Source organism: Triticum dicoccoides, chromosome 7B, assembly GCF_002162155.2.
Source record: "Triticum dicoccoides isolate Atlit2015 ecotype Zavitan chromosome 7B, WEW_v2.0, whole genome shotgun sequence".
NCBI classification, from domain to species: Eukaryota; Viridiplantae; Streptophyta; class Magnoliopsida; order Poales; family Poaceae; genus Triticum; species Triticum dicoccoides.
In genome coordinates, this window is record NC_041393.1 from 508452981 (window position 1) to 508480312 (window position 27332).

The window sequence follows — 27332 nt, forward strand, 5'->3', positions numbered from 1 at the left end:
CTCTCGGCGAGGTCAAAATTTCACATCACTCGCAAAAAAAAACTCCACACATTCATTTCAAGAATGGATCACACAGATCCTCATTTTAACACCATGAATATGCATGTCTAGTCATGTTTGTGTAACTCATAATCTGTTTGAAATTCATCTGGCTATGTTAATTAATCGCAACAAAATAATTAATGAGAACGTCTGTCACAAACGAGAACTTACTAGCTGCAAAAAGGTGAGACCGAAATTAAATGGCACTGCAATTGGCTGCATTTCACAATCACCTTTTGTCCATTACTGGCACGCAGATTTCAACCCTACTTTCATGATTTCTCCCGAACACCATCACGTGCTTAAGATTGTGAGCCTATCACCGCGTCTACCACTTGACACAAAGGGTTCTTAACTGGCCAATTCCATCAAATCTTTATGCCAAAATTTGTAATCCCTTTAGGTGCATCACCTGGCCACCACAAGTTATACTCGTCAAGTTGCACACCACCTTTTCGTCACATCTTGTGGTCAGTACTCAGTAGTATCATGCATGGACGCACGAAGCTTTCCTTTGGCTCAACTTAGCTACCATGGAACCTCTATAAATAGCCATGCATTTCGAAGCTTCTTATCACAGAACAAACCGAAAGCCATCAGCTTGTAAGATACAGTAACACACAACACATCTGCAAGAAACACCAAGAGGTAGAGCACTCAGATTCAGTTATGGCACCCAGCAGAGAGGCGTGTGCGATCGCCATGGCCGTGGCAGCGCCGTTCATCGCAATGGCAAGCAACATCAGCACCGACAACGTCGAGAAGCGGCGCAGGACCTCGTCCGACATGCTCCAGCGCACCGTCTCCGACGTCTCCTTCCAGCTCCACCACCACGGCCCCGCCAAGGAGGAGGAAGAGGCGGCGGCAGAGGCGGAGATGAAGCTGCTCCACCCGGTCTCGGAGGTGGAGGACGCCAAGTGCGAGTGCTGCGGCATGTCGGAGGAGTGCACGCCGGAGTACATCCGCGGCGTGCGCGGCCGGTTCTCGGGGCGGTGGATCTGCGGGCTGTGCGCCGAGGCCGTGACGGAGGAGGCCGAGAAGAGCGGAGGGTCGCTGGAGGAGGCGCTCCGGACGCACATGGGCGTGTGCAAGAGGTTCAACGGCTTTGGGAGGACGTACCCGGTGCTGTTCCAGGCGGAGGCCATGAGGGAGATCCTGAGGAAGCGGTCCAAGCTCGGGCCGAGGTCCAGGTCCGGCATCAACCCCCGGGAGGTCAGGGAAACCGCCTCCAAGGCGAAGGCGAAGGCTTCGGCTGGCGCCGGCGGCATCGCACGGAGCTCCAGCTGCATGCCGTTCATCACCGACGAGTTCAGCGACTAGACAGAGCTTAATTCAGCGACGAGTTCAGCCTTCTTGTTGCATGTTTTTGCCATCTTTTTGGGCTAAGGGTGCATACTTCACACGCCTTTTAGGGTGTTTTTTTGTTGCACCTCTAGCTTATCTGGAAACTTGAGCATCACTGTAGCAACACCATAAGGCTTAAGCTTGTAGCTAGTCACCAGCCATGTTCTGTTTTTCCAAGTTCAAATATGTCTTTAATTTGGTGATCGGACAGCCTTAATTTGGCACTGATCTTCGGTAAGGTTTAGAAGTTCTTATTTGTTTTTGGACGGGGCTTCTGTTTGGTTCTCACGTGGCGTAGTTTCGTCGGAAGGAGCATAAAGATTAGCCCCATCTTCCATTGATTCCATGAAAGTTTTATGCGTGCATGGACTGTGGAGTATGTATGTGTTGAACCGACTAGTAAACTAGTCTTTACCTTGCCATCCTAAGAGAAATGCAATGAAACCAACTGTGATTAACTGCTTGTGTGTTTGATCATTAATTGGTTTGAGTTTCTATGTTGAAAAATGTGGCCAGGGCCTGCCCCTGTTGTGTTTAATTGTTTGCCTTGTGTTTAACTCCAGAAAATGGAAGTGAAGAAGGATTCAGTCCAATCATCTCCACCAACTCTTTGTTATTCTTTTCTTATTGAAAAAGTACATTTGCCTGTGAAAAGCATTATCCACACAATCAACACGTGCAACACAACTACATTTTTTTTTACATCAATAGTAAAAATGTTCACGCGGAAACCTTCTTGCCAAATGCTCCAGCCTGGTAGACACCATCATAAAAATGTCTTTATCTTTCGGTCTCTACACGATAAAATAAGTAAAGAGCCATCGCACACATGCATGAATAACATGCGCAGGAGGTACAACACTTTTTTTTTGTCGATAACCACATCAGCCCTAGTAACACAGAAAGCCTAACATAAGGTTAACATCCCCACAAAAATATGTGCAGAAAATCGTTTTTAGTACCCCGCAACCTATTGCCGAACATATGAAGTGCACTATGTGGGGGTAAAGGTGTAAAGCTGCTTGAACTATATCTCACACTGCACGAGCAAACTTACATTAAAAACACATGTCCCACACTGCATGGATCTCCACTGCTTTCCGGAGGAATGTGCCCGACCGTGGGCAGACTCGATCCGGAAAGAATCCATTGCGTTCGCGCAAATGGCGCTTGGATCCGCCGGAGCGGGTGGCTCGAGGCACGCGACCACGGCCTCGACGGACGCGGTAACCACCGCCTGCCACTGCAACATCTTCGATGGCGCCACGTGGTGTCAAGCTCCGGGTCAGAGGTCACCGCTGGCATGCCTCACGTCCCGTCCGCTGCGGACGCACGGACACGAGACCTACCCGCTGTGCAAGGCAGAGGGCGAGCCCTTGAGGCTGAGGTCGCGGAGGCGGAGTCGCACACCGCCTTGGATGAGGACGGTCCGTCCACATCTATCATCGACCTCATCTTGACCGGCGACCTCCAGGCCGCGACCTCCGAGGAGGAAAAGTTGGGTATGGGAGACAGCGGTGCCTTGTGTCCCCTGTGGGCCAGCTCCCGTGTTCCATGCCCTACTCTTCTTTGTGGGCGACCGCACCTTCACTTCTAAGGGCTCACGACTGTCAGACATGAACACGGAGGGGGACAACAAAGGACTTGGAGCACGGACGGTGCGAAGGTTTAGACTAGGATTTATTGACTTTTGAGTGATGCATGTAATTGTACGGATTTGAGAATTTGCTATAGGTACCGGATTGTGAAAGCGAACATTGAAGGATGACCGATCACTGTTTGTGTGTGCGCCCGGCCACGTCCCCATGTACTTAGGTGGCCGGATTAGCCCTGTTGTAGATGATCTCATCACTGCTGCAACATCATCCACTGCACAACCCAACCAAAGTGAAGCCGGCCCACACGAGAAGTGTGGCAGGAGGGCCAACAACAACAGAATGACTGACATATAAGGGCGTGTTTGGTTCTGAAATGAATTTTCATGGAATGTCATGGTTCTGTTCCATAGGATTGGAATGGTTTCATCTATGTGTTTGGTATAATAATGGAGTGGAATGAAACGGAATCTGAGCGTTGCATACTGGCGCCTGGCGCCCGCCAGCCGATTCAGGAGGAGACGAACGAGAGGAGCATCCGGCGGCGCAGATCTAGGGAAGGACCGGCCGGCGACATAGATCGTGGGAGGGAGCGGACAGAGGGGCCTTGTGCGAGAGAGAGCCAAAGTGCAGCCCACACAAGAAGCAAGTGCAGCAAGAGGCCCAACAACAACACAATGGCTGACATATAAGGTTGTGTTTGGTTTGGAAACGAATTGTCATGGAATATTATGGTTCCGTTCCATAGGATTGGAATGGTGCTAATTTTTTAATAATACATTATTTTATTAAATTTCAAAAATATTACGCGGTAATTTTTTTTAAATAATACCCCGTCGGCCTATTGCTAGCTGTGGATTCAGTTGGCCTACTGCTGGCCGATTGGCCCCTAGTCGGCTCACTGTTGGCCGATTGGATTCAGTCGGCCCATTGCTGGCCGATTGGCCCTCCAATCTGCTTCCTCTAGGCCGGCAGGTGCATGCACCCATTTTTCGGTTGAATAGGTATTTGAAATATGCTGAAGAAGTATTTGAAAAATGTTGAATTGGTATTTGAACAAATATTCAACAGTTTTCAAATACTTGATTAACATTTTTATATACATGATCAACATTTTTTTAAATACTTCTTCAACATTTTTCAAATACCTATTCAACAGTTTTCAAATACTTATTCACATTTTTTAAATACTTGTTCAACATTTTTTGCAAATGCTTGATTAATACTCCCTCCGTTCCATAATGTAGCGCATATAGATTTTCTACAAAGTCAAACTTTATAAACTTTGACCAAGTTTATAGAGAAAACTATTTATATCTACAATACCAAATGTATATAATATGAAAGTATGTGTTGTGATGTATCTAAGCACACGTATTTGGTATTCTAGATGTATATGATTTTCTCTACAAACTTGGTCAAAGTTTATAAAGTTTGACTTCTAGAAAAATCTATATGCGCTACATTGTGGAACGGAGGGAGTATTTTTATATACATGATCAACATATTTCAAAATACTATTTTAATTGGAGTCCTTAACACCGCCAAGTTTGCTCGCGCCTTGCGACTGAGATGGCCTTGGTTCGAATGGACGGAGCCAAATAAGATGTGGGTCGGTTTGGGCAACCCTTGTGACGAGGCGGACATGTCTTTCTTCTATGCCTCAACCACCATTTCTGTGGGGAATGGGGCCAAAACGCCCTTCTGGGAATCCCTTTGGCTACAGGGAGCCAAACCAAAAGATGTTGCTCCCCTAATTTTTGAGGCCTCCATGAGGAAAAATTGGAAGGTGCGCGAGGCCCTCAAAAACAATGATTGGATTCTCAAGATCAACCCCTCCACGACCGTCTCCATCGAGCACATCCGGCAATTCTTCACCCTTTGGATGCTCTTGCACAACTTCCATCTTGATGAGCTTTCCGAGGATTCCATTATATGGAAGCACACGGCCGATGGGTGCTACACCGCCGCCTCCGCATATCAAGCGCAATTCCTCGGGCTAGTTCTCTCCCCCATGGAGCACATGATTTGGACAGCTTGGGCGCCTCCAAAGGCAAAGTTCTTCGCTTGGTTGGCAACCCAAGATAGAATCTGGACGGCGGATAGGCTCGCCAAGCGGGGTTGGCCGAACTATGGTCTTTGCCCTCTTTGCAAAAGGGAGCAAGAGAGCGGTCCTCATCTTTTTTTCAAGTGTCGTTACACCATCCGCCTTTGGAAGATGGTCATTGAGAAATTTCAGCTTACGCATTTGGACACCTCTTCATGGCATTTGGAGGCTTCAGTCAAGAGTTGGTGGGAAAATTTGACCGGCATAGGAGTACCCGACAGAAAGGCGATGGCCTCGATGACTATGCTCGTGTCGTGGACCGTCTGGAACGAAAGGAATGCACGGGATCTTCCGGCATAAGTGTGCTCCACCGCCTATTTTACTAGCTTCCATTGCCAATGAGGCAAAGCTTTGGGTCACCGCCGGGGCAAAGAAATTAGGGGCCATTATTTTGCGCGAGTAATCACTCGTGCCGTGTAAGGGTGCCTATTGTAACAAAACCTCTTCTCTGCTTAATTAATATATGAGGCAAATCTTTTGCCTCGGTTTCAAAAATAAATAAATACTATTTTAACATTTTTCAAATACTTGTTCAACATTTTTCAAATACTTGTTCAACATTTTTCAAATACCTATTCAACATTTTTCAAATACTTCTTCAACATTTTTCAAATACTTAAACAGAAAAATGGGTGCATGCACCTATCGATCTAGAGGAAGCAGACTGGGGCCGGCTAGGGCCAATCGGCCAGCAGTGGGCCGACAGGATCCAATCGGCCGGCAGTGGACCAACTAGGGGCCAATCGGCCAGCAGTAGGCCGACTAGGTATTATTTAAAAAGAAATTTACCATGTAATATTTTTGAAATTTAATAAAGATAATGTATTATTTAAAAAAAAGTTGGAATGGTTCCATCTATGTGTTTCGTATAATAATGGAGTGGAATGGGACGGAAACTGAGCGTTGCATACTGGCGGACCGAGGGGCCTTGTGCGAGAGAGAGGGGCTTCCTGTGAGAGAGAGGGGCGAGTGCTGAGGGACGGTTCCGTGTTGCCCGCTCAATTTGGAGAGACCGCTCGGTTTCAGGTCTCAGTGGAATATTTGCTGGGTAGGAACGAGTAGGTTCTGTCGAACCAAACGATAGAATGTGGCCAAAGAACGGGTCTGACCCGTTACATTTTGGTTGGTTCCTGGAACCAAACACACCCAGGGCGCTCCCGATCAAAGGCAGGGGCCATCGAGGATTCGATCAGGCGAACAGAACCGGCTGCTACCAACTTTCCCCAAACACACCCAAGGCGCTCCCGATCGAAGGCAGGGGGGCGTCGAGGATTCGATCAGGCGAACAGAACCGGCTGCTACCAACTTTCCCTTCCGATCTAGGCTCTCAACCATGTCTTCTTGCTTTTCCCCAACTAGGCACATCCGTGCCTGTAATTACTGATTGTATCAAGCCAACATAGCTACTTCAAATTCATCAGGCAATATACAGATAGCCTATCTGTTAACAGATACTACCTCCGTCCTGGTTTGCTGGTCCATATTTATTCTGTGCCAAATTTTGATCATAAGTTTAACTATCAAAATATTTATACATGTCAACAAAAATTATATCACAAAAATTATATAAAAACGATGTTCAAATACGAATCCAATGATATAATTTTTTTGACATGCAGTAATATTTTGCCGGTTAAATCTTTGCTCAAAATTTAGCATAAATTACAAAAAGGACAAATAAATCAGGACGGGGTAGTAGCACCAATCGGCAATCTCAGATTGCTTGCACGTCTTCAGAAACAGAGAGAAAGAGACTCACAAGTAACGACAGCCTTAAAGACAGCCCAGGATTAGAAAATTAATGACCTTTTTGGTCATAAGTTTAACATTCAAACACAGTACGCATATGGAAAAACTAAGGATTCTTTTATCCCAAAAATTGTTTCCTATCACAGAGGGCATATCTGTCATCATCGATAATTTCTTCAGAACACAGTGATTTTATTGACATATAAGTTCTGTACATGCATGTAATAAGTCAGATCCTAAGAAAAATAAGAAAGAAATGTCACGAGTCCGAATGAATTGGGATGCTACTCCCTCTGTACAGCTTCTTAAATTTCATACAGTATATGAACCGCCGTAACAAGTTCCTCTATCCGCCACACGGAGCCCCGTCCTCGACCTGCATGTCCACCACGTCGTTCTCCTCGTTCATGTACGCCGACAGGTTCATGTACTGCTGCTGGTCCTGCTCCCGGTCCCGGCTCGGCTTCCGCCACCTCGCGCGGCACACGACGCACGTCGCCGCCCGCCTCGCGCGGCTGCGCTTCCACCGCGCGAAGCACTCGGCGTGCACCGAGTTCCGGCAGGTGCCGCACGTCAGCAGCGGCGCCGGCCCCGTTGCCGCCGCGCCGCCTTGTGCCTCTGCCGACGGCGCCATCTCCTCGAGGCACACCGGGCAGGCGGCGCCGTCGAGGCGGCCCAACGACGGACCGGCGGACTCCTGCCGGCGCTGGTCAGCGGCCTTTGCGGCTGCAGCCGCCGCGTGGGCCGCCCACTGCTGGTGGAACCTCTCCCGGGCGCGAGGGCCGGCGAGCACCTCCGGGTACGTGGGCGCGGCGACGAGCCGCGCGACCTGGCACGGCCGCAGCGACTGCCTCCACACGCAGGCCTCGTCGAGGGACAGGCCGAGGACGCGGAGCAGCACGAAGAGGATGTGCTTGCAGGGCGCGCCGGGGTCGGGGCACGTGCACGCCGGCGTGGTCGCCAGCGTCACCGTGTACACGTTGCCCGTGGCGCCCAGCACGAAGAAGTCCGCGCCGGCGCGGTGCAGCAGCTGGAGGTGGTGCTGCAGCGCGCGGATGATGCGGTTGGCCACGCGCCGGGTCGACGCCTCCTCGGTGCTCGCGGAGTTGGACCCGAACGACGGCTCCATCGGCAGGTCGTTCCGCGTTTCTGGCATGGGATTTGGCGAGAGCCCGCGGGCGAGCGGCTATGTAAGGCCGGGGCGCCATGCCATAAGATGCGTTGAGTGCCGTGGGAGAAGACTGCAGCGATGAGGATTACGGGGGGAGGAAGCAAAGCTCGCAGGAGGAAAGAGGAGGCAGCTCCGTCAAGTTAACTTTCGTTTCAATCTTGGGTGCCTGATCTGCAGGAGTACTACAGACCATTTCTTCCGAGTCTCCGCTAAAGAAAATTCTTCCGGTGACAGGGTTAACCGAAGCAACGAAACCGCCAAAGTCCACCGCGGATCGGTCTCCACTTGATCTCGACGTAACAAACTAAGCCCGCTCGCGCCATCCTGCCTATTCTTTCGCTCATCCGCTCACAATCCTCTTCTTTCGCTACTCCCTCACCCTATAAACCATGACGCCGTTGTGCACATCCACGTCGTGCCCGCAAACATTGTAGTAATCAGTCATAAGCCACCAAGTGTTCATTAAGTTCTGATTGATCGATGGCTCAGCTGCTCACTTTCTTCTTCTTCCTACTCGTCACTGTTGCCGAGTCCGTGCGGGGCGCTGGCGCGGGTGTCGGGCTCGTTCCACCGGTGCCGATCGGTAAGAGGTACATCGTCGGCGCTGCGGACGGGTGGCGCGTGCCGCCGCAGGAGAACAAGGACATGTACATCAAGTGGGCCTCCACCATTCAGTTCTTCGTCGAGGACTCCATTGGTAAGGAAGACTAACTAGGCAAAAAGAAACTGATTAATCTACCTGCGTGCATTTCGTTTTTTTATTAATCGTTAAAAACTCCAGTTTGTTTCCATTTTCTGAAGAATTCATGTACAAGAACGACTCAGTCGGGAAGGTGAACAAGTACGCGTACTACCACTGCAACTGGACGGCACTGGCCCCGACACCGCCCGTCAAGGACGGTAGCTCGCTCTTCCTCTTAGACGCCCCGGGGTTTGCCTACTTCGCGAGCGCCGACGTCAAGCACTGCAAGAAGGGCCAGCGCCTCATGCTCAACGTCAAGGCTAGGTCAGCGCCAGTTCCGTCAACTGATATTTCAAGCCCTCCTAGCCCTGCGTCGCCTGCGATTGCACCTGGACCGGCCCCTGGAGAGCCGGTAATGGACAGCGGCACCGCAGCACTAGCCTCGTCACATGGGCGCGCCTTCATGTTGGTGGTTTCTGGCACAACACTTGCATTGATGGGGACGATTCGGGCCTGAATGCATGCGTGACACACAATGCGGCTTGGCATTGTAGGTCGTCTAGTTTAGATTCTTTGACATGGTTAATTTCTTAGTCGCACATCGAGCCGTACAGTATGGTAGTTAGAGAATGTGTGCAGTTTGAGTTTCTTATTGGTGAACACAATAAATATTTTTCACGACAATTATTGCTTGCTCCAGAGTAAAAGAAATTACATCGTCCGTTTCTTGCAATACGGTGTAGATAGTCTCTGATTACTGAGTTGATTTTGTTTCTATATGCACTAGAAGACGGCCAAACAAGATTACCAAAGTATTTCTTGCAAAAGAAAAAATCATTGCGCCAAAAAAAAGGAAAAATATTACTCAAATTAGCCAAATTAACATTGAGGAGGTCTTAGCGAAGGGCGGGATTACCTCCCAATAAAATCGTTGAAGCATAAGCAAAATTGGCTAGCCATTGGCACGGGCTATTAGCATATAGGTCTTTTTCTGTTTTCTAGAATATCTTACATACCACTTAAAATAAATAAAAAATATATATTAGATCCTACTTTGACTAATCAAAGATTGTTTCTTATCTTTTGTTCATACAACTGATGAGATTTATTCACAATATACCAAATAGAAAATTATGTCACTAGAGAACAATATCCCGCGAGATAAAGCAAGCAAAGGTTTTTTAGATTGTTTTGTGTTACAACTAGAACTATGTTTCATTTCGGTTTCAAAATACATCTATTTCAAAACAAACATCCATGACTATAATAAAGATTCCACATATCTCAAAATAGGTGGATGCATTTAGAAAATCATATGTATGAAATCAAATGTCACGAGCTAAAAAATCTAACGTACTTAAAAAAGTTCATGTACAACTGTACAAACAATAATAAAGAATATAAATAACGACAGTCAAAAACCAAGGTGATTTAAAGCAAACATAGTAAGAATAAATAAACATGAAGTAAAAAAAGGGAAAATGGGAAAATAAACAAAAATAAAAGAGGAAACATACACAGAGAATACCAAGAATATCGAGATACCGGGCTGACCAATTAGTCCTGACCTTCGGTAGTCAATGTTAAGGTCACAAGTTGGCCATCGTTTACTGAAATAAAAGGCTGTTTGGTGTGTCCGCAGCAGGAATTCCCAATTGGACGCATGTTGCGTTAAATTGTCGAGGAAACACACAAGCGCATGTGGATAGCGAGCGATTTTGGGCCGGCCCTGTAGCGTCTACAGGTTCCGGTTTTAGAAACTTTCTAGAGTGTTCCCAGCCGGTTCTTACTGGTTTCGGGAACCATCTAGAAGGTTCCTGAACCATTTTTTTTACTCTTTCTGTTTTTTCTTCTTCCTTTTTTTGGTTCTTTTTTCTTTTCTTCTCGTTACTTCTATTCTTTTCTTTCAGTTTCCCTTTTCAAGTTAATTTCTGTTTTGAACAAATTTTCTTCCTTTGATTTATTTTTCTTTTTTTCCCTCTCTTTCTTTCATAATTTATTCAAAATATTTAAGTTTTGTTCAGTTTTTGAAAAAATGTAATTAAAATTCAAAAAATGTTCAAAACTTTCAAAATTCGGAAAATGTTCCAGATTTCAAAAAAATTCACGGACTCAGAAAAAAAATCACGCTTCCAAATTTGTTTGGGATTTTTCAAAATTGTTCTCTGTTTCAAAATTTGTTGTCAAGATTCAAAATATGTTCGTGCTTTTAAGAATTTTTCGTGTTTCAAAGTTTGTTCTCCATTTCTAAATTTGTTCTCAAGATTTAAAAAATGTTTGTGCTTTAAAAAATGTTCTGCTTTTGTAAAAATGTTCGCAAAATTCAAAAATTGTTCTCATTACACAAAAAAGTTCAAAACTTTCGAAATTCAGCAAATGTATTGGATTCCTTTTTTTGTTCACCTACTCAAAACAAATTCACGCTTCCAAATTTGTTCTGGATTTTTCAAAATTGTTCTCCGTTTCAATTTTTTTCAAATAATTCAAAAAATGTTCGTGCTTTAAAAATTGTACACAAATTCAAAACTTTCCCATTTTGAAAATTTGTTCACAAATACGAAAAAATTCAGAAGTTTTTAGAAAATGTCCCTGTTGCTCAAGTTTTTGTTCACAAATTCATAAAATGTTCCTACTTTGAAAAATATGTTCAGAAAGTCCAAAATTGTTCACTGTTTTTAACGTTGTTTGTGACTGTCATAAATTGATCGGTATTAAAAAAAGGTTCCTGTTTTATGGAATTTCGTTACCCGAGTCTTTTCCGGATCTTCCTGGTTTTGTTCTTAAGGGTTTTGCACAGTACAATATTCAGGTATGGACGCTAGCAGAACTGGTAATAGCATGTCTTTTACATCGAGGAGATCTTGGGTTCGATCCTTTGCTTCGAGTGATTATTTTTTGGTCTACTGGCTCACATTACTATCCACTTGCTGTTGGTCGCTAGCTTGGGTGGGCCCAGTCGAATTTCCGCCTGTGCGTGCGGCCGACGATCTGCTGCAAAGAGCGGTAGTTAGGAGCTTGCTCCACAGCTAACACGATCAAAACTGCAGACGTGAACAAAAAATAAAAACAAATCCTAACCGTAAATAAGCGATCGCTGGGATTAGAACCCAGCACCACAACATTCGTGGCTCGATGCTATAACCACTACACTAAGCTAGTTCTTCTGTTGGACAGGTTTTAAACAAAGTTCATCGACTACTAAAAAAGTTCATAAAAATTGAAAGACAATTCATTGATATGTAAAAAGTTCACCAATTTTGAAAAAAGTTCAGCGATTTTGGAAAGTGTTAATCCAATTAGAAAAAAAATCATCAATTTTAAAAAAGGTTCATTGAATTCAAAAAATCGTTCTTCAAACCCGCTGAACTTGTTGCATTGAATTTGAAAAAAAAAATAAAACGAAAAAAGAGAAAGAAAAGGAAAAAAGAAATGGCAAAAGAAAAGGAAAGAATTAAAGAAGTAAGAACCTGTACGTTAGCGTGTAATCAAGAGTGGTTGTGGTGGTTAGTGTGTCTTGTACTGTGGCAACGTGGGTTCGAATCCCACCTTGGCGCCTTTTTTGCCGTAGTTTAGAAAAAGGAAGAAAATGATAATGGGCCGGCCCATCACCGAGTAGGGGTGTGCGCCCTGATCCGTTAACACTATAACGGGCACTTAGAGCGCCGTTAAGGATTTCATTGACTTTGGAAACAGTTCATCAAACTGAAAAAAGTTCATCAATTTTGAAAAAAGACTTCATTGGTTTTGAAAAAAGAGTTAAGCAGAAAAGAGTTCATCGGTTTTGAAAAAAGTTCATCGATTTGAAAAAGAAAACATTAATTTTGAAACAGAGTTCATCGATTTTGAAAAAAGCAAGATTCTTAAAAGAGTTCATCGAATTGAAAAAAAAATAGTTCATCAATTTTGATTTTTTTTGACAAACCACAATGTTAGTTCACGAGTTTATAAAAAGTTCATCAATTTATAAAAAGTTCATCGAATTTGAAAAAAAGTTCATTCATGTTGAAAAAAGTTCGTAGGTTTTGATTTTTTTCGTAAATATCAAAAAAAGTTCACGAATTTTACAGAATGGTCATTGAATTTGAAAATAAATGCACAGATTTTAGAAAAATTCATCGACTAATAAAAAAGTTCATAAAAATTGAAGACAATTCATTGAATTTGTAAAAAGTTTACCGATTTTGGAAAAAGTTCACCGATTTTGAAAGTGTTCATCCAATTAGAAAAAAATTCATCAATTTTAAAAAAGGTTCATTGAATTTAAAAAAAGTTCTTAAAATCCATTGAACTTGTTGCATCGAATTTTAAAAAAAGAAAACGAGAAAAGATAGAAAAGGAAAAAAGAAATGGCAAAAGAAAATGACAGAATTAAAGAAGTAAGAACCTGTACGTTAGCGCGTAATGAAGTGTGGCTGTGGTGGTTAGTGTGTCTTGTACTGTGGCAGCGTGGGTTTGAATCCCACCTTGGCGCCTTTTTTTGCCGTAGTTTAAAAAAAGAATAAAATGATAATGGGCCGGCCCATCGCCGAGCGTGGGTGTGCGCCCTGATCCGTTAACATTATGGGCCGGCCCATGTAGGGTGCGAGGTGCCCCTGTTCTTATTATATTTCAAAAAAAAATCTGTCTTTCAAAAAACTTTCACAGATTTATTAAAATGTTCATTGAATTGAATAACAAATTCTTGAATTCACAAAAATTTCATGATTCTTAGGAATAATTTTGTTTTGAATTTAAATGATTTTTTTTATATTTTGACAAACAATTCTTCATAAACATTTCTAATAATGATGTACATTTCTTGTGTTTAATGAGAAAATTTGGAATTAGATGAACATTTTTTTTAAATGGTGAACAAATTTTGTATTCAATAATTTGTTAAAATAAAAAATAGCACCAAAATTTTAACGTGATGGACATTTTTTGAAATCGATGAAAGAAAATTCCAATTTGATCAATATTTTTAGAAACTGTGAATTTTTTTCTAATTGGTTAATATTTTTTTGAATTTGATGAATTTATTATATACCAACAAACAAAAAATGAATTTGATGGACATTTGTTTTAATTCAATGAACAAAAACTGTTCGGAAATTTGAAAATAAAATTCACAAAAAATGTGAAAATGTTTTAGAATAACGTAAAGAAAAGAAAAAGGGAAGAGCAAATAATAATAATAAATATACATAACTAAAAAATGGAAAATCAAAAAGAGGGACAAAACAAAAGAAAAAAATCGTCAAGTACTGTGGTTGCTCAGTGGTGCCCTAGGCAGCGAATAGGAAGCGCCTAGCCCATCACCCTCACGCCAGCTCGCCTGTCCAGTGTATCAGCCGATCCATTTTGATTATTCCCACCAGTTTTGGAAAGGTTCTAGAACATAGCTCGGATTGGGTTTTTCTTTTCTTTTTTTCCCGGTCTTTTCTCTCTTTTATCTGTCTTGCTCTTTCCTTTCCTTTTCTTTTTTTATTTTTATGTTAGTTTTCCTTTTATTTTTACTTTTTTACATTTATTTTTCTACCTTTATTTCTATAACAAATCTTGTTCTTTCTCATTTTGTGAACATCTTTAAAATTCCTGAATTGTTTTCAAATTACGGTCCTTTTTAAAATTGTGAACATTTTTAAATTAATGATATTTTAATAATGAAAGTTATTTAAATTCATGAACAGTTTTTAAAATCATGATAATTTTTGAATTCTCAAACCATTTATGAAACTCATGAATTGTTTTTGTATCAGTCATTTTTTTTATCAATGAACATTTATTGAAATTTGGGAACAATATTTGAAATTCACAAGCATTTATTGAAATGCATGAGGAATTTTGAAAAGGTTGGAAAGGAAGAGGTTTTGTAGCCAATGACAAACAGGTCCCACATGTACTATTTTTTTATCACGTTTATGGTTATTCTGAGTTCATCATCACCTCAGCAAGCTCTACATTATTATGAAGCGCTTTATATAACATTTTATCGTGAAGGCCGGCCATGTCAATAATGCTGAATAATTGACATTACTTTCTTGAATGATAAATATTGCATCAAGTATCAGTTATTATGTCAAGGATTTCAGTACAACATTGCTCAGAATAGTTGACATTGTTTTCTTAACTAATAGTATATACGTACCACTTATGTGGATATGCAACGTTTTGGACACAGGAGTTTTTTATTTCTTCCTAATTGCTCTGTGTTATATTATTAAGAACATGTCCATTTTATTATTTAGTTCCACAACTTGCTATTTGGCTACTGCTCAATAAGAAAACAGTTGACATGAAGTCATGTTTCCATATTCTACTAAAATTACGATTCTGATGCTTTAGCGAAAAATTCTGCTTATGCGCTTTTTAATAGATTTACTTCTATTTTCTTTTCAAAGCGTTCAATAGTGACACGTAGTATTTGCCCCTCACAATTGCTACAACTATGGCTGCTCGTAATAGGGAGTATCATATACTAGTATCATGCAGATGATACTAGTGTATGATACTACTTCTGTAATGCATATTATGATATAAAGTAGTACAACTTTTAATATAATACGGTATCATGATATCATACCACATCCTCTCTTCCTTGTTTAATTATGTGCCACAAAAAGCGTAGTTGGTGGCATGCATGATACCGCTTATGATACTCCCATTACGGGCAGCCTAAGAAAAAACGGATGGAGATGTGTATTCCGATATCCTAGCAAATGAATAATAATGTGTACTAATATTCATTCTATGAATAATTAAAGTTGGTTAAAATAGAAATAGAAAGCAGAAGAAAACTACACTATTATGTGAAGAACACACACATAAACCTGATGCATCTAAATAGAAATATAATTATGACATATTTAAGATCATAATAATATTTATTAAAAATGTCATACTAAAGAATGACTTTCTAAGATAATGTAAGGGAACTATCCTAAGTTGTGCATCCTAAGACGCACACAGACAATTCTACCAAGAATGAACAACACAACAAAAGTAAAATGTGTTGGTTCGTGCTAAAAAAGGAAGATACAATATTTGGTAAATTATAATTTCTACACCATTCATTCTGCTAAACTAATATGGAGAATCCCCTAGTAGTTGAATCATGTAAAATCAACTTATGAAATAAATTTCTTATTTTTTTTTTGTGATGGGTGACAATGAGGCACCTCTTTTTTCAATGCAAGTTCGTGCTATCTATGTGGCCCTTCGTTCAAATATCATGACATTTTTATCCACCAAGGAGTGCTGCCAATCCTTTATACCTAAGAGATTCATCCCCACTATCTTATTTATTTTGACATGCAAGCTATCCACATCATCAAATATGCCGACCATGTAAAAAGCTTTCCCACTAACTCTCCATGTGCATGCTCCCACTAATTGTTCATGCACATGCAGTCTACTAAAAATAACCATTAACTATTTTTATTTTATGTACTCTCAAGCAGGCATGTCACCCTAGGTTTATTTTGCAATTTGTATATATCTTAACATTATCCGATCCACTCCAGACGTACAAAACGTCCCCGTCCAACTATTTGGTTAGACCCCATGTGTTGTTAATGTGTTCTTCCAATTCTGAATACCCAAACGACCGTCTGTTCTCATTGTCATTCTCTTGCGCTTTCTGTCCATGTCTCTTTTACTCCCCACAGGTTAGAGAATCGTGTCAGATGCCTCCATTCCCTCGAATCTCCAGTGTTCCAACAACCCTTTAATCTCAGTTTAATTCCATTGCATATAGAGAGGTAGCTCATCAAGTTTTTCTTTCAAAGAATCCACTATTCCCATGCAACCTTCTAATCCCAATTTTATCCCACTTCATACATCCAGGTAGTTAATCAGACCTTTTTTTTATGATGGAACTAAACTTTACCTAATGGGGAAGCATGAATGGTTGCGCACGAGACACTACAAACAACAAGAATTATAGCTCCCTAGGTATATTGTGGTGAATGAGCTACCTGTGTAAGCGACCTTTTTTAATAGAAAATCAGACTTAGAGTGAACACGCGCGTTTTATTTTTCTATGTAAGATATGTTTTTTAGGAATGCACATATGTAATTGATATGGTTGTTTTAGGTTTAGCCAAGGGTTGAGATGTCTCCATTGTCTCTATGCAACATTGTTTTCATCTCATATTGCCTCGTCGATATATTTCTAGGTAAATAAACTAAAAGAACAAAAATCACACCTATTTTCGGTTTTCATCGAATTTGCTATAAATACTTACTCTAAACAATATTTCTTTCAAAGAAATTCTTTACACCTACATATACTGTCGTTCATATACTTTCTCATGTTTTAAACATCAAATTATTTATTAAAAGTTTCCGCAACAACGCTCAGAGTACCATCTAGTTTATATAGTCACTGGCTCGATGATATACCTAACAACTTGTGTATATTGTGGGAGCGTCTGCCTGGTTATAGTCGCTTTGACTATGTAGAAAATGATATGTTATTCAATGGTAAAACTTCTTGCCCATGCATATCTACTGATTTACGCATTATCTTCGTACGCGGTCTAATCTACACCGAATGAGGTACCGGCCATGGTTCACAGCGATATGTACGTGGTTGGAGCAGGTGGCCAAGGAGATTTTTACTCAACATGGGTGGCCGCGTAGTCTTCGGCTAGGACCTTCACTGTCTCCGCATACACTCACTCCTATGAACACACACACGCATACACTCACTCACTCCTATGAACACACACACGCATACACTCACTCACTCCTATGAACTGTGTTCAAAAATAATAATGGTCATATTCTTATTGAGCAAAAGGTAATTTGAGGAACTTATAAAATTACACGTACAAATGGCTATTCAGTTTTTCATCCAAAGTTTATTTCCATTAAATAATACACTATTCACTAGAAGATTAACTAGTTGTGTGACCCGCGCATTTGCGCGGCTAGATATTTTATATCTTCTTCTCTTCATATCTTCATGACTTGATACACTAATTGCCATTATGTACCTTAAAGAAATTTTTAATTGGGTTATTACTTACTATTCTAAATATCAGAAATTATTCTTCAATAAAATAGATTGGTTTTTTGCTTCATATTGCTAGTGTCCGCATATTTTAGTAGCAAGATTTTTATTACTTGTACTATTTGGCAATATAGTTTAACATTAAGATAAGTTTTTGCATGCTGAAACCAAATTGTGGAAACAAAATTTTTCCGATTAATATTCATGATTAACAGTTTTCATCTCACAACTTTTTCTTGCTTTGTCCGTACTCTATGCTCACTCTCAACAATAACACATTATCGTTTATGCACATACTTCCTAAACAATGTCATGCATGTCAGTGTACCCAATGCTTATATGTTTTTTCACTAATTATTTTCTTCTAAGAGGCTTGCCGCTAATCCTGCATGACTCGGTTCATCTTTCTCATGGTGTCTTTTTCCTCACCTAGTCTTCTTAGAGCAACTCTAACAGACCCGCAAAAGCCCCCGACCCGCAAAATAACAGCCAAAATGCGGGTTGGCGGCGAAAACCCCGCTCGAATAGACATTGCAAACGCGACTGGCCCGCAAAAAAAATTGAGGGGCACGGCAAAAACTCGGCCCCAACCCGCGTATTCGCGGGTCCCTTCCCCCCGGCCCGTCGGTGCCCTGCATATAGCGGGAACGGGTGGGGGGGGGGGCAGTTCAGCCCGCGCTTTTCCTCACCAACCACCGCTCTTCCCCTTGCCCCGCCGCCGCCCAAGATTCCGGTGAAAGTGGCCGGCGGGAGCACGCCGAAAGGCCTCCAGACGCACGAGGTAGCCCTCCGCCCCCTCCCCTCCCCCTCCTCCTGCGTCGGCGGGCCGGGACCTTGCGAATCTGCGGCGTTTCATCGCGGGCGGCCGGATTTGGCTTTCCCGGCCGCCGGCGGCTGCGCCAAGCTATGGAATGGTCGGGAAGCACCTCGCGCAGCCCTGACAAAGGCTCATCAGTGCATGCAGGTGCGGGTTCGTCCGCTCGCCGCCGCCGACGGTTTACCGGCATGGATTCGGCCGGCCGTCCGCCAGGCTCGGCCCTCGCGCAGAGGCTCTGTGGCTCGCCGATGCCGCTCATACAGTGCGACGACTGCCCGCAGACAGTGCTGCGGCTGACTTCGGGCATGCCGAAGCACCCCAGATGGGTGTTCTTCAAATGCGAAAACGACGGGGTACGTGCTGTTTTGCGTTGGGCTCATTTCAATAGCTCATTATGTTTGTTCATTTCAAACATCATCATGCGTGTAGGAAGATGGATGCTCATTTTGGTTTTGGAAAGGCGAATACGTTGATTTATTGATAGAAAGAAAATTGATAGACATTCGTGCACTCCTTAGTGCAATCGAAGGCAATGAAGCGCATGCATGCACAACCAGAGGGGAAGCAATGACTACTTCTTTAGAACCAAAGAAGAATAATGGAGAAGTAAAGATCAAGAATCCGCAGATCAACAATGAGTGCATGGAGAAGATATTGCTTCAACTTGTGGGAGCAATTACGGAAGTTGGAAATCTTTTAAAATGCATACTTGTGGTTGTTTTCTTTGGGCTTGCTTTTCTAGCAAAGTTTTGGTGACGTCCTATGTATCCAATGTGGTTGAAAATGCAAAGAAATGTAAATTGAGGTGTGAATTTATATTTTGCGGGCTGGGGAAGGACGGCCGCACAGGCAGACCCCGCAAAACCGACCCGTAAAACATGATGTGGGTCGGCTTTGCGGGGTCTGCCTCTACGGCTTTTCGCTACGGACTGTAAAACAGCTTTTCCGTGAACTGCAAACGTGAAATGCGGGTCGGCAGGATGCGGGGTCTGCTAGAGATGTTCTTAGGCACCCACATACATACCTTGAGATCGCTCCTTCCATTATATAATCTTTGTATTCACGGATTCACCATAGGATGCCTTGTTTGGAATAAGCCACTATGAACTGTGTGCGACCGCTAATTGTTTTTCAAGATGATGTCTAACCTAAATTTCATTATGTAGCCCTAGCTTTCTGAAAATTGGAAAATAGTTTTTTAACCGCCAAACATTCTGAAAGCAATTCGACACGTTTATATAGATGTATTGTGTTATCTGTAAAAGAAATAAAAAAAATCATATTTCATTATGTAGCCCTAGCTTTCTGAAATTTTGAACTAAACCCACGACCCTTATTTCAAATCGAAGAGAGTATTAAATATAAATTTGAAATCTCATGTCAATTTTTTTTGATAAATTTTAAATATGATTCTTTTTAAAACTTTTTGGCTCGTGGGAGCCTGAGCCAAATTTATGTATGACTCGGCTCGTCTTTCTACTGTATAATATTTATTGTTTACTCTGACCGGAATTCCATTATGTACGTGTTCTATTGTTCTAGGTTTTTTTTTTGCAAACACATTTTCTGATTGGATTTTTTTTGGAAAGCAACTCCACATCTATATATAGGTGTGTTCGACATATGTGTACTTTTTTAGTATAAATACTAAACTAAATTATTTCAAATTATAAAATATTTCTATTATGCTTCTTGATGTTTCCACATTTTTGGCTCATTGTAGCGCGAGCTCCAATTTTTTACATTTTTTAGAACGCGTGAGCTCCAAATTTATGCATGTCTTTTCTCGTGCTCTAGATTTTATAAGATGATGCACCTATAGAAGAAAAAGATACGCACGTAAAGTAAAAAGAAATATGGAGTCCATTAGAAATTACAATTGTAAATAGGGTGGGCCGTGTTAATAAGGTGAGCTGATTCCAAAATTGTAGGTACCCTTATTTTTCCTTTCTTTTTTACACTGCCTTGTTTTTCCTTTAGCCAGTAAGTACGTGTCCTTATTTTACACTATCTTTTACGAAAAGCTAACGCCCACACGTGTGGCATCTCGCCTCCATCATCACTCATTTTGCCACGTATGAACAGATGACATCAGCAAGAATCTTTTTGGTTTTCGGCTTAAAAATGTTTTATCTCCTAACTAAAAATCGAATTAAAAATCCATTTTCACCATTAAATCCGTCTCGACGAGATCTTCAAAATTAGACCCTATCTTGACATGTTTCAAAATTTTTTTTTTGCCTAAAAGTTGCCATGATGTTTACACTGTAGTTGCCATAGTGCTTAAACTAAAGTTGCCATGTGGCAATTTTAGTTTATAGAGCATGCCAATTTTAGTTTTTTAATGATGACAATTCCAGTACTTTGACCATGAAAATTATTTTTTGTATGAACCATGGAAATTTTAAGTGCATGTATCATGGCAATTTTAGTTTATGGTTCATGGAAAGTCTAGTTTCTTAATTCCCCGTTTTATAATATGTCGAAATTTACTTTTAAATGTAGAAGAAAATAGCTGAAGCATATCATGGCAACTTCAGTGTAAACAGCATGGCAACTCATATGCAATAAACATGCCAACTTTTAACCCTCCAAAAAAATTTGTCAAAATATATTGAGATGAGATCTAGTTTCGAAGATCTCGTCGTGAGGGATTTAATGGCGAAAACGGATCTTCAATCGGATTTTTCATTTAAGAGATAAAAAATTTGAAAACTGAAAATTCCAAAAGATACCGACATGCATGCATGCGGTGACATGGTGCAGTCTGTGTGTTATAGAGCGTGTGGGCGGGTTTGACTCTCACCACACGTGTGGGCATTAGCATTGTCCATCTTTTATTGTTCCTTTGTGGGAATTCCTTGTATACATTTGCTAACACGCGCGTATATGTAGAGATTTGTAGCCTTTCGCTTACGTTACGCTTCTATATATGCATCTAATGTATGGAATTTCAATATTGATAGTACATATATTTTTACATGTTATGTAAGAAACTTTAAATATCAGCCATTGCTATTCTAATCGAACGTTGTAAAAAGAGATTAGCATATGTGAACGTGATGGCTTGTTTGACTCTTGTTTTAATTATATAATAGATTCTTTATATATAAGTTATAAATGATAAGCTGGCTGAAGAATCAAACTTTAGGTCCATGTCTTGATCTAAAAGAAATTTTCCGTGGATTAATCCAACAAATCTTATAAACCACCAGTTGGGTTGCAATATATTTCAACGTAGTTTTTGTGTGGCAGCTATCACTGGATGGTCGACGAACCCCGTTCTAACTTTTTTTATTTTGTATTTTCGCTAAACGGTTCTAAATCATTTTTGCAAAATCAAAAGTTTTCAAAATTATTTTTATCACTTACTCCCTCCGATCCAAAATAAGTGTTGTAGTTTTGAACATGGTTTACTTCAAAATTGTGACTTTTCTTATGGATCAGAGGTAGTAGTACATTTTATAAGGGCATATCCAACATGGACCCTTAAACCGCTCGCAACAGTTCAGACCGCGCGGTCGGGTTGTGTGTGTGTGTGTGTGGGTGGGTGGGGGGGGGGGTTGCGGTTGTCTGGACCACTGTCATGCCCGCTTCTATGGACCGTGGCCTACCAAAAAAACAGCCGCCTCTCCCACACTTTCCATCCAACGTCCGCTTGCCGCATGTCGGGCCGCATTCATGCCGGCCCAGAGGATGCAGTTGCCAACATTGATGCCCAGTTACATGACCAGACATGACAGACGCATTGATGGACGCGACCTCTTGGGCGTCACCACTTCAATGCGGATGCCGCGTCCCGAGAAACTAATTCCAGCCGGTGCGCCGCATTGAAGCGGGCTGACCGGCCCTTCGCATTGCCTGGCCACAACTATTTATATTAAGTCATCCGCCGGCGATGCACATTCGTACTTCGTCCTCTTCGAGCCCCTCCAACTCCTGCAATGATACTGAAGTCAAGGTTCTCGCACCGGCAGGCGAAGGTGGTGGCAGTTCTTTGTCAAGCGGATCTTGCCGCCACGGCCCTCGCTCATTGGGCTCCTCGGCATCCACGACTGATGTCTCCTCCGGCTAGGAGGAGATCGTCATCTCCTTTGGGGATAAGGAGGACCAAGCGCCGCGACAGTAGCCCGGCCTCCTAACGGAGGCTGGTCTGAGGGACGAAGAATTCGTCCGCCAGATGGAGATCCTAATGGAGCGACCGCTCCATCAAATGGGCATGGCACCACCATCCCCGACATGTTTCAAGGAGGAGCCGTCGTTCCCACCGAGCTACCGCGCTAAGTGGAGTCAGATCCCCCTCCAGCAGGTTAAGGAGAAACCCACCTCTCCCTGCACAACCGCGGTGACGTCTAGATCAGACGCAGCATCAAGGAGGAGCCCGCGTGCCCCTCTCTCAACTATGTTGTCCAAATCTGACATCACGTGAAGAAGGAGCCGGCGTCGCCGCCGACACACCACTGGTACGACCACATTGATGGGGCACGTCACCGACCCGCTGCCCCATCAAGAACGAGTTGCTGCCGGTGATCACGAAGGTGCAGTGGTGGTGGTCCCCTGGGATTGAGGGTCGTCGTGCCCAAGGACGAGCGCGCGACGAGGCAATAGGCGCGTACGACCGGCGCAACGCTGCCCACCGCTTTGCATTCACCAAGTCTGATGCGGCACCGAAATGGGTCCGCAACAACCTAGACCTCGCCGCCACGTGGGCCCTCGACCACTCCATCACTATTGCAGAGATGGCCACCAGGGGCCGCCGCTGCCCAGATGGAGCTTTCCAAGACCGGCGAGGAGTGGTCGTTTAGCGACGCCTCCGCCAACGCCTCCAGGGGCAAGGCCAGCGCTAGAGCCCCGTGGGCGCCATTCGCATTGGTCGCCGCGGCCCTGTCCACCGTGCAAGAGGAGGCGGAGCGGCTCCTCCACGAGCGGCAGGAAGCGATCAGACAAGTCTACTGGGACGGACCGGTGCCCTTTTGCCGATGGAGGGACGAAACCAACGGCAGCACGAACGGTGACATTGGTGCGGCAGGGCAGGGAGGTCATGCGTACGAGGGGGTTGTCTGGTACAAGTTTTTTTCATGTTCTTAGTTAAAATGTCGAAATATTGACCTCTTTATGTAAATTATGTCTAAACTTTGATGAATTATTTCGCCGGGTTTGTTTAAAGAGAAACACTTGGTTTCAGCCGACGGATCGCATGCAAGCGGCCGCCGCTTCCTCCTTGCGACACGTGCCATGCATGGTCCATCTTGTACTATTGCTAGCTGTTCCATGTGACGCGTGTCTGCGTGGCAGAGAAAGTTTTCTGCAACATCATGTGTGTTGCACAAAATTCTTCCACAACAACTCTCATGTTCAAAAAAGTTAAAACGAAAAAAATTCTACAACGTCACCAACGAAAGCTGCACGTATCAGACCGTGCCACCGCACAATGACGAATTTCCGCAACAACGACTGAGTTGCAACACGGCGATGGTAGTGCTGTTGTGACATCATATTTCAGTGCACATTTTTTTGCAAGATCATGCATGTTGCAGAAGTCCATTTCACAACATCATCTATGTTGCAAAAAGGTGAAGATAAAAGATTCTGCAACACATCCTCTATTGCAAATGTGTCTGCAACATGAGTTTTCTTGCAAAATGTTCTGAAACACTACCTTTGTTAGAATGGTAAGGATGGTTGAGTCATTGGATTGAGCTAGATCTAACGGCTACTGAGGCGTAAATCTTTTAAAAACATCTATAGTCTAACGGCTACTAAAGAATGGCTTGCGCTACTGCTTTCACCAGAGTTTCTTTCCCACCCTTTGCAATTAACTTCTCCTTCCAACCATACATGCGTCCCGCAATACCCCCTTCCACATATGCAAAAGCCTTTTTCTTGGAACTTCCCACATTTATGGGCAACCCAAGATACTTGTCATTCCAAGATTCGTTGTGTATTTGGAGAACATTCTTTACTTTAGACCTTAATATTGACGGACTGTTCGGGCTAAACATGATGGCGGATTTTTTGTGTGTTTATGCACTGCCCTGAACAATCCTCATACAGGTCAAGGATCTCTCTAAGGGACCCCCCCCCTCCTCGCTAGCCTTCATCAATAGTATGAAATCGTCAACAAACATAAGATGGGAAACGACCGGAGTGTTTTGACAGACTTTAATTCCGATGATCTTCCCTGTCCTCTACGCCTCATGGAGGAGAGCCGAAAGGCCTTCTGCACATATGACAAAAAGGTATGGAGATAGAGGATCACCTTTGATGAAGACCATGAGTAGGGCTAAACTATAACGTTAACTCCCCGTTCACCTTGATCTAATAACGAACAGAGGTAATACACTTCATTATGAGCTCCACCCACTGCCTAGCAAACCCCAGCTTCCTCAACATGGCCTTGACAAAATCCCATTCAACTCTATCATAAGCTTTACTCATGTCCGCTTTCACCACAGCCACCCCCTCTTTCCCTCTCTTTTTGTTCAATAGGAAATGCGACAATTCATAAGCAATGAGAACATTATCCATTATTAACAGCCTGGAATGAAAGCACTCTGGTTCTCTGAGATGATCGCGGGCAACACTATTTTTAGCCGGTTCGCTAACACCTTGGACACAAGCTTGTAGATGACGTTGCAGAGGCTTATAGGCCGGAGATCTTTGATTCTATTCGGATTTTTGACTTTGGGGATGAGAACAACAATAGTATCATTCCAGCCATTCGGGAATGCACCATCATTGAGCGTAGCTAGCACCTCTTCCACAACTTTATCACCCATAAAATACCAATGTTTGTTGTACACTATGGAGGGCATACCATTAGGGCCCGACGCTTTCAAGTCACCAATATGATCAAGCGCAACCTTCACCTCCTCACGTGTGAACACGGTTTCAAGCACCGCATGCATCACATTTGTGACTCGTGGTTGAACTTTATCAATCAGCTCATCCACCCTAGAGCCTACTTTGGAGGTGAATAGGTCCTGAAAAAAAGAGCAGACATAGTTATTTAAATCCTCTCCCTCATTCACCACTGAACCATCCTCCTGTCTCAATTCTTTCACCCTATTAGCCTTCCTTCTTGCCGATGCAACAACTATAAAATACTGAGTGTTCCAATTGCCATCCCGCAGCCAAGAAACATGTGATCTTTGTTTTGATTTTATGTTCTTCTTCTCCTCAAGATCTTCCACAACACACCGCATCCTAGCCTCCTCTCTAATTTTTCCTTCAGACACCGGAGCGCACATCATCTCTCCATCTCAAGTTTCGCCCTTTTAAGCCGCTCTTAGCTCTCCCACTGCTTCCTTCTACCACTTCTTCATCCTTCCTGCTACTAACCACATCGCATGCGCTACATCAGCAACCCCATCCAACCATCTGATACATCCATTTTGCATCATGTTTTCCTACTATTATTTATAGTGTTTTTATGCAATATAACACTTTGTGGAGTAATTCTAATGCCTTTTCTGTCATAATATGCAAGGTTTACACAAAGAGGGAGAATACCGGCAGTTGTAATTCTGGACCTGAAAAAGCTAGGTCAGAGATACCTATTCTGCACATCTCCAAATATCTGAAATTTTACAGAGATTTATTTTGGAATATATTAAAAATACAAGAGAAAATAAATACTGGAGGAGGACATCCAGGTGCCCACTAGGCACCAGGGTGCGCCTACCCTGAAGGAAATATGCCCTAGAGGCAATAATAAATGTTATTTATATTTCCTTATATCATGATAAATGTTTATTAATCATGCTAGAATTGTATTAACAGGAAACTTGGCACATGTGTGAATACATAGACAAAACATAGTGTCCCTAGTATGCCTCTACTTGACTAGCTCGTTAATCAAAGATGGTTATGTTTCCTAACCATAGACATGTGTTATCATTTGATGAACGTGATCACATCATTAGGAGAATGATGTGATGGACAAGACCCATCCGTTAGCTTAGGATTATGATTGTTACAGTTTCATTGCTACTGCTTTCTTCATGACTTATACATGTTCCTCAGACTATGAGATTATGCAACTCCTGAATACCGGAGGCACACCTTGTGTGCTATCAAACGTCACAACATAATTGGGTGATTATAAAGATGCTCTATAGGTGTCTCCGAAGGTGTTTGTTGGTTTGGCATAGATCGAGATTCGTCACTCCGTGTTTCGGAGAGGTATTTCTGGGCCCTCTCGGTAATGCTCATCACGATAAGCCTTGCTAGCAATGTGACTAATGAGTTAGTTGCGGGATGAAGCATTACGAAACGAGTAAAGAGAATTGCCGGTAACGGGATTGAACTAGGTATGATGATATCGACGATCGAATCTCGGGAAAGTAACATACCGATGACAAAGGGAACAACATATGTTGTTATGCGGTTTGACCGATAAAGATCTTCATAGAATATGTAGGAGCCAATATGAGCATCCAGGTTCCGCTATTGGTTATTGACCAGAGATGTGTCTCGGTCATGTCTACATAGTTCTCGAACCCGTAGGGTCCGCATGCTTAATGTTCGATGATGATTTGTATTATGAGTTATGTGATTTGATGATTGAAGTTTGTTCGGAGTCTCGGATGAGATTACAGACATGACGTGGAGTCTCTAAATGGTTGAGAGGTAAAGATTCATATATTGGAAGGCTATATTCGGACATCGGAAAGGTTCCGAGTGATTCGGGTATTTTTCGAAGTACCAGGGAGTTACGGGAATTCACCAGGAGAAGTAATGGGCCTTATTGGGATTTAGTGGAGAGAGGGGAGAAGGGCCAAGAAGTGGCGCACACCTCGCCCCTGCCCAAACCGAATTGGACAGGGGG

At 42.8% G+C, this 27332-nt stretch overlaps 3 protein-coding genes across 3 annotated transcripts; 2 read left to right on the forward strand and 1 right to left on the reverse strand.

The window, feature by feature from the left end:
* Positions 1 to 630: 630 nt before the first annotated feature.
* On the forward strand, positions 631 to 1648 carry LOC119335443. The gene has a single exon (XM_037607574.1). It carries the CDS (start codon positions 712 to 714, stop codon positions 1360 to 1362), a length of 651 nt encoding a protein of 216 aa, XP_037463471.1. The 5' UTR covers positions 631 to 711; the 3' UTR covers positions 1363 to 1648.
* A 5375-nt stretch (positions 1649 to 7023) lies between these two features.
* LOC119341021 (mitogen-activated protein kinase kinase kinase 1) lies at positions 7024 to 8190 on the reverse strand. The gene has a single exon (XM_037612922.1). The coding sequence runs from the start codon at positions 7991 to 7993 to the stop codon at positions 7184 to 7186; it is 810 nt and encodes a 269-aa protein (XP_037468819.1). The 5' UTR covers positions 7994 to 8190; the 3' UTR covers positions 7024 to 7183.
* Positions 8191 to 8401: 211 nt separating this feature from the next.
* LOC119340517 (early nodulin-like protein 1) lies at positions 8402 to 9404 on the forward strand. Its single transcript, XM_037612438.1, has 2 exons — positions 8402 to 8705; positions 8810 to 9404. Exons 1-2 carry the CDS (start codon positions 8489 to 8491, stop codon positions 9205 to 9207), a joined length of 615 nt encoding a protein of 204 aa, XP_037468335.1. The 5' UTR covers positions 8402 to 8488; the 3' UTR covers positions 9208 to 9404.
* The last annotated feature ends 17928 nt before the right edge of the window (positions 9405 to 27332 follow it).

Excerpts from the sequence above, each read along its gene's own strand:
- LOC119335443 (XM_037607574.1), top strand. The coding sequence starts at position 712 with ATGGCACCCAGCAGAGAGGCGTGTGCGATCGCCATGGCCGTGGCAGCG.
- LOC119341021 (XM_037612922.1), bottom strand. The coding sequence starts at position 7,993 with ATGCCAGAAACGCGGAACGACCTGCCGATGGAGCCGTCGTTCGGGTCC.
- LOC119340517 (XM_037612438.1), top strand. The coding sequence starts at position 8,489 with ATGGCTCAGCTGCTCACTTTCTTCTTCTTCCTACTCGTCACTGTTGCC. Across the intron at positions 8,706-8,809 it reads CTTCGTCGAGGACTCCATTG|AATTCATGTACAAGAACGAC; the intron begins GTAAGGAAGACT and ends CATTTTCTGAAG.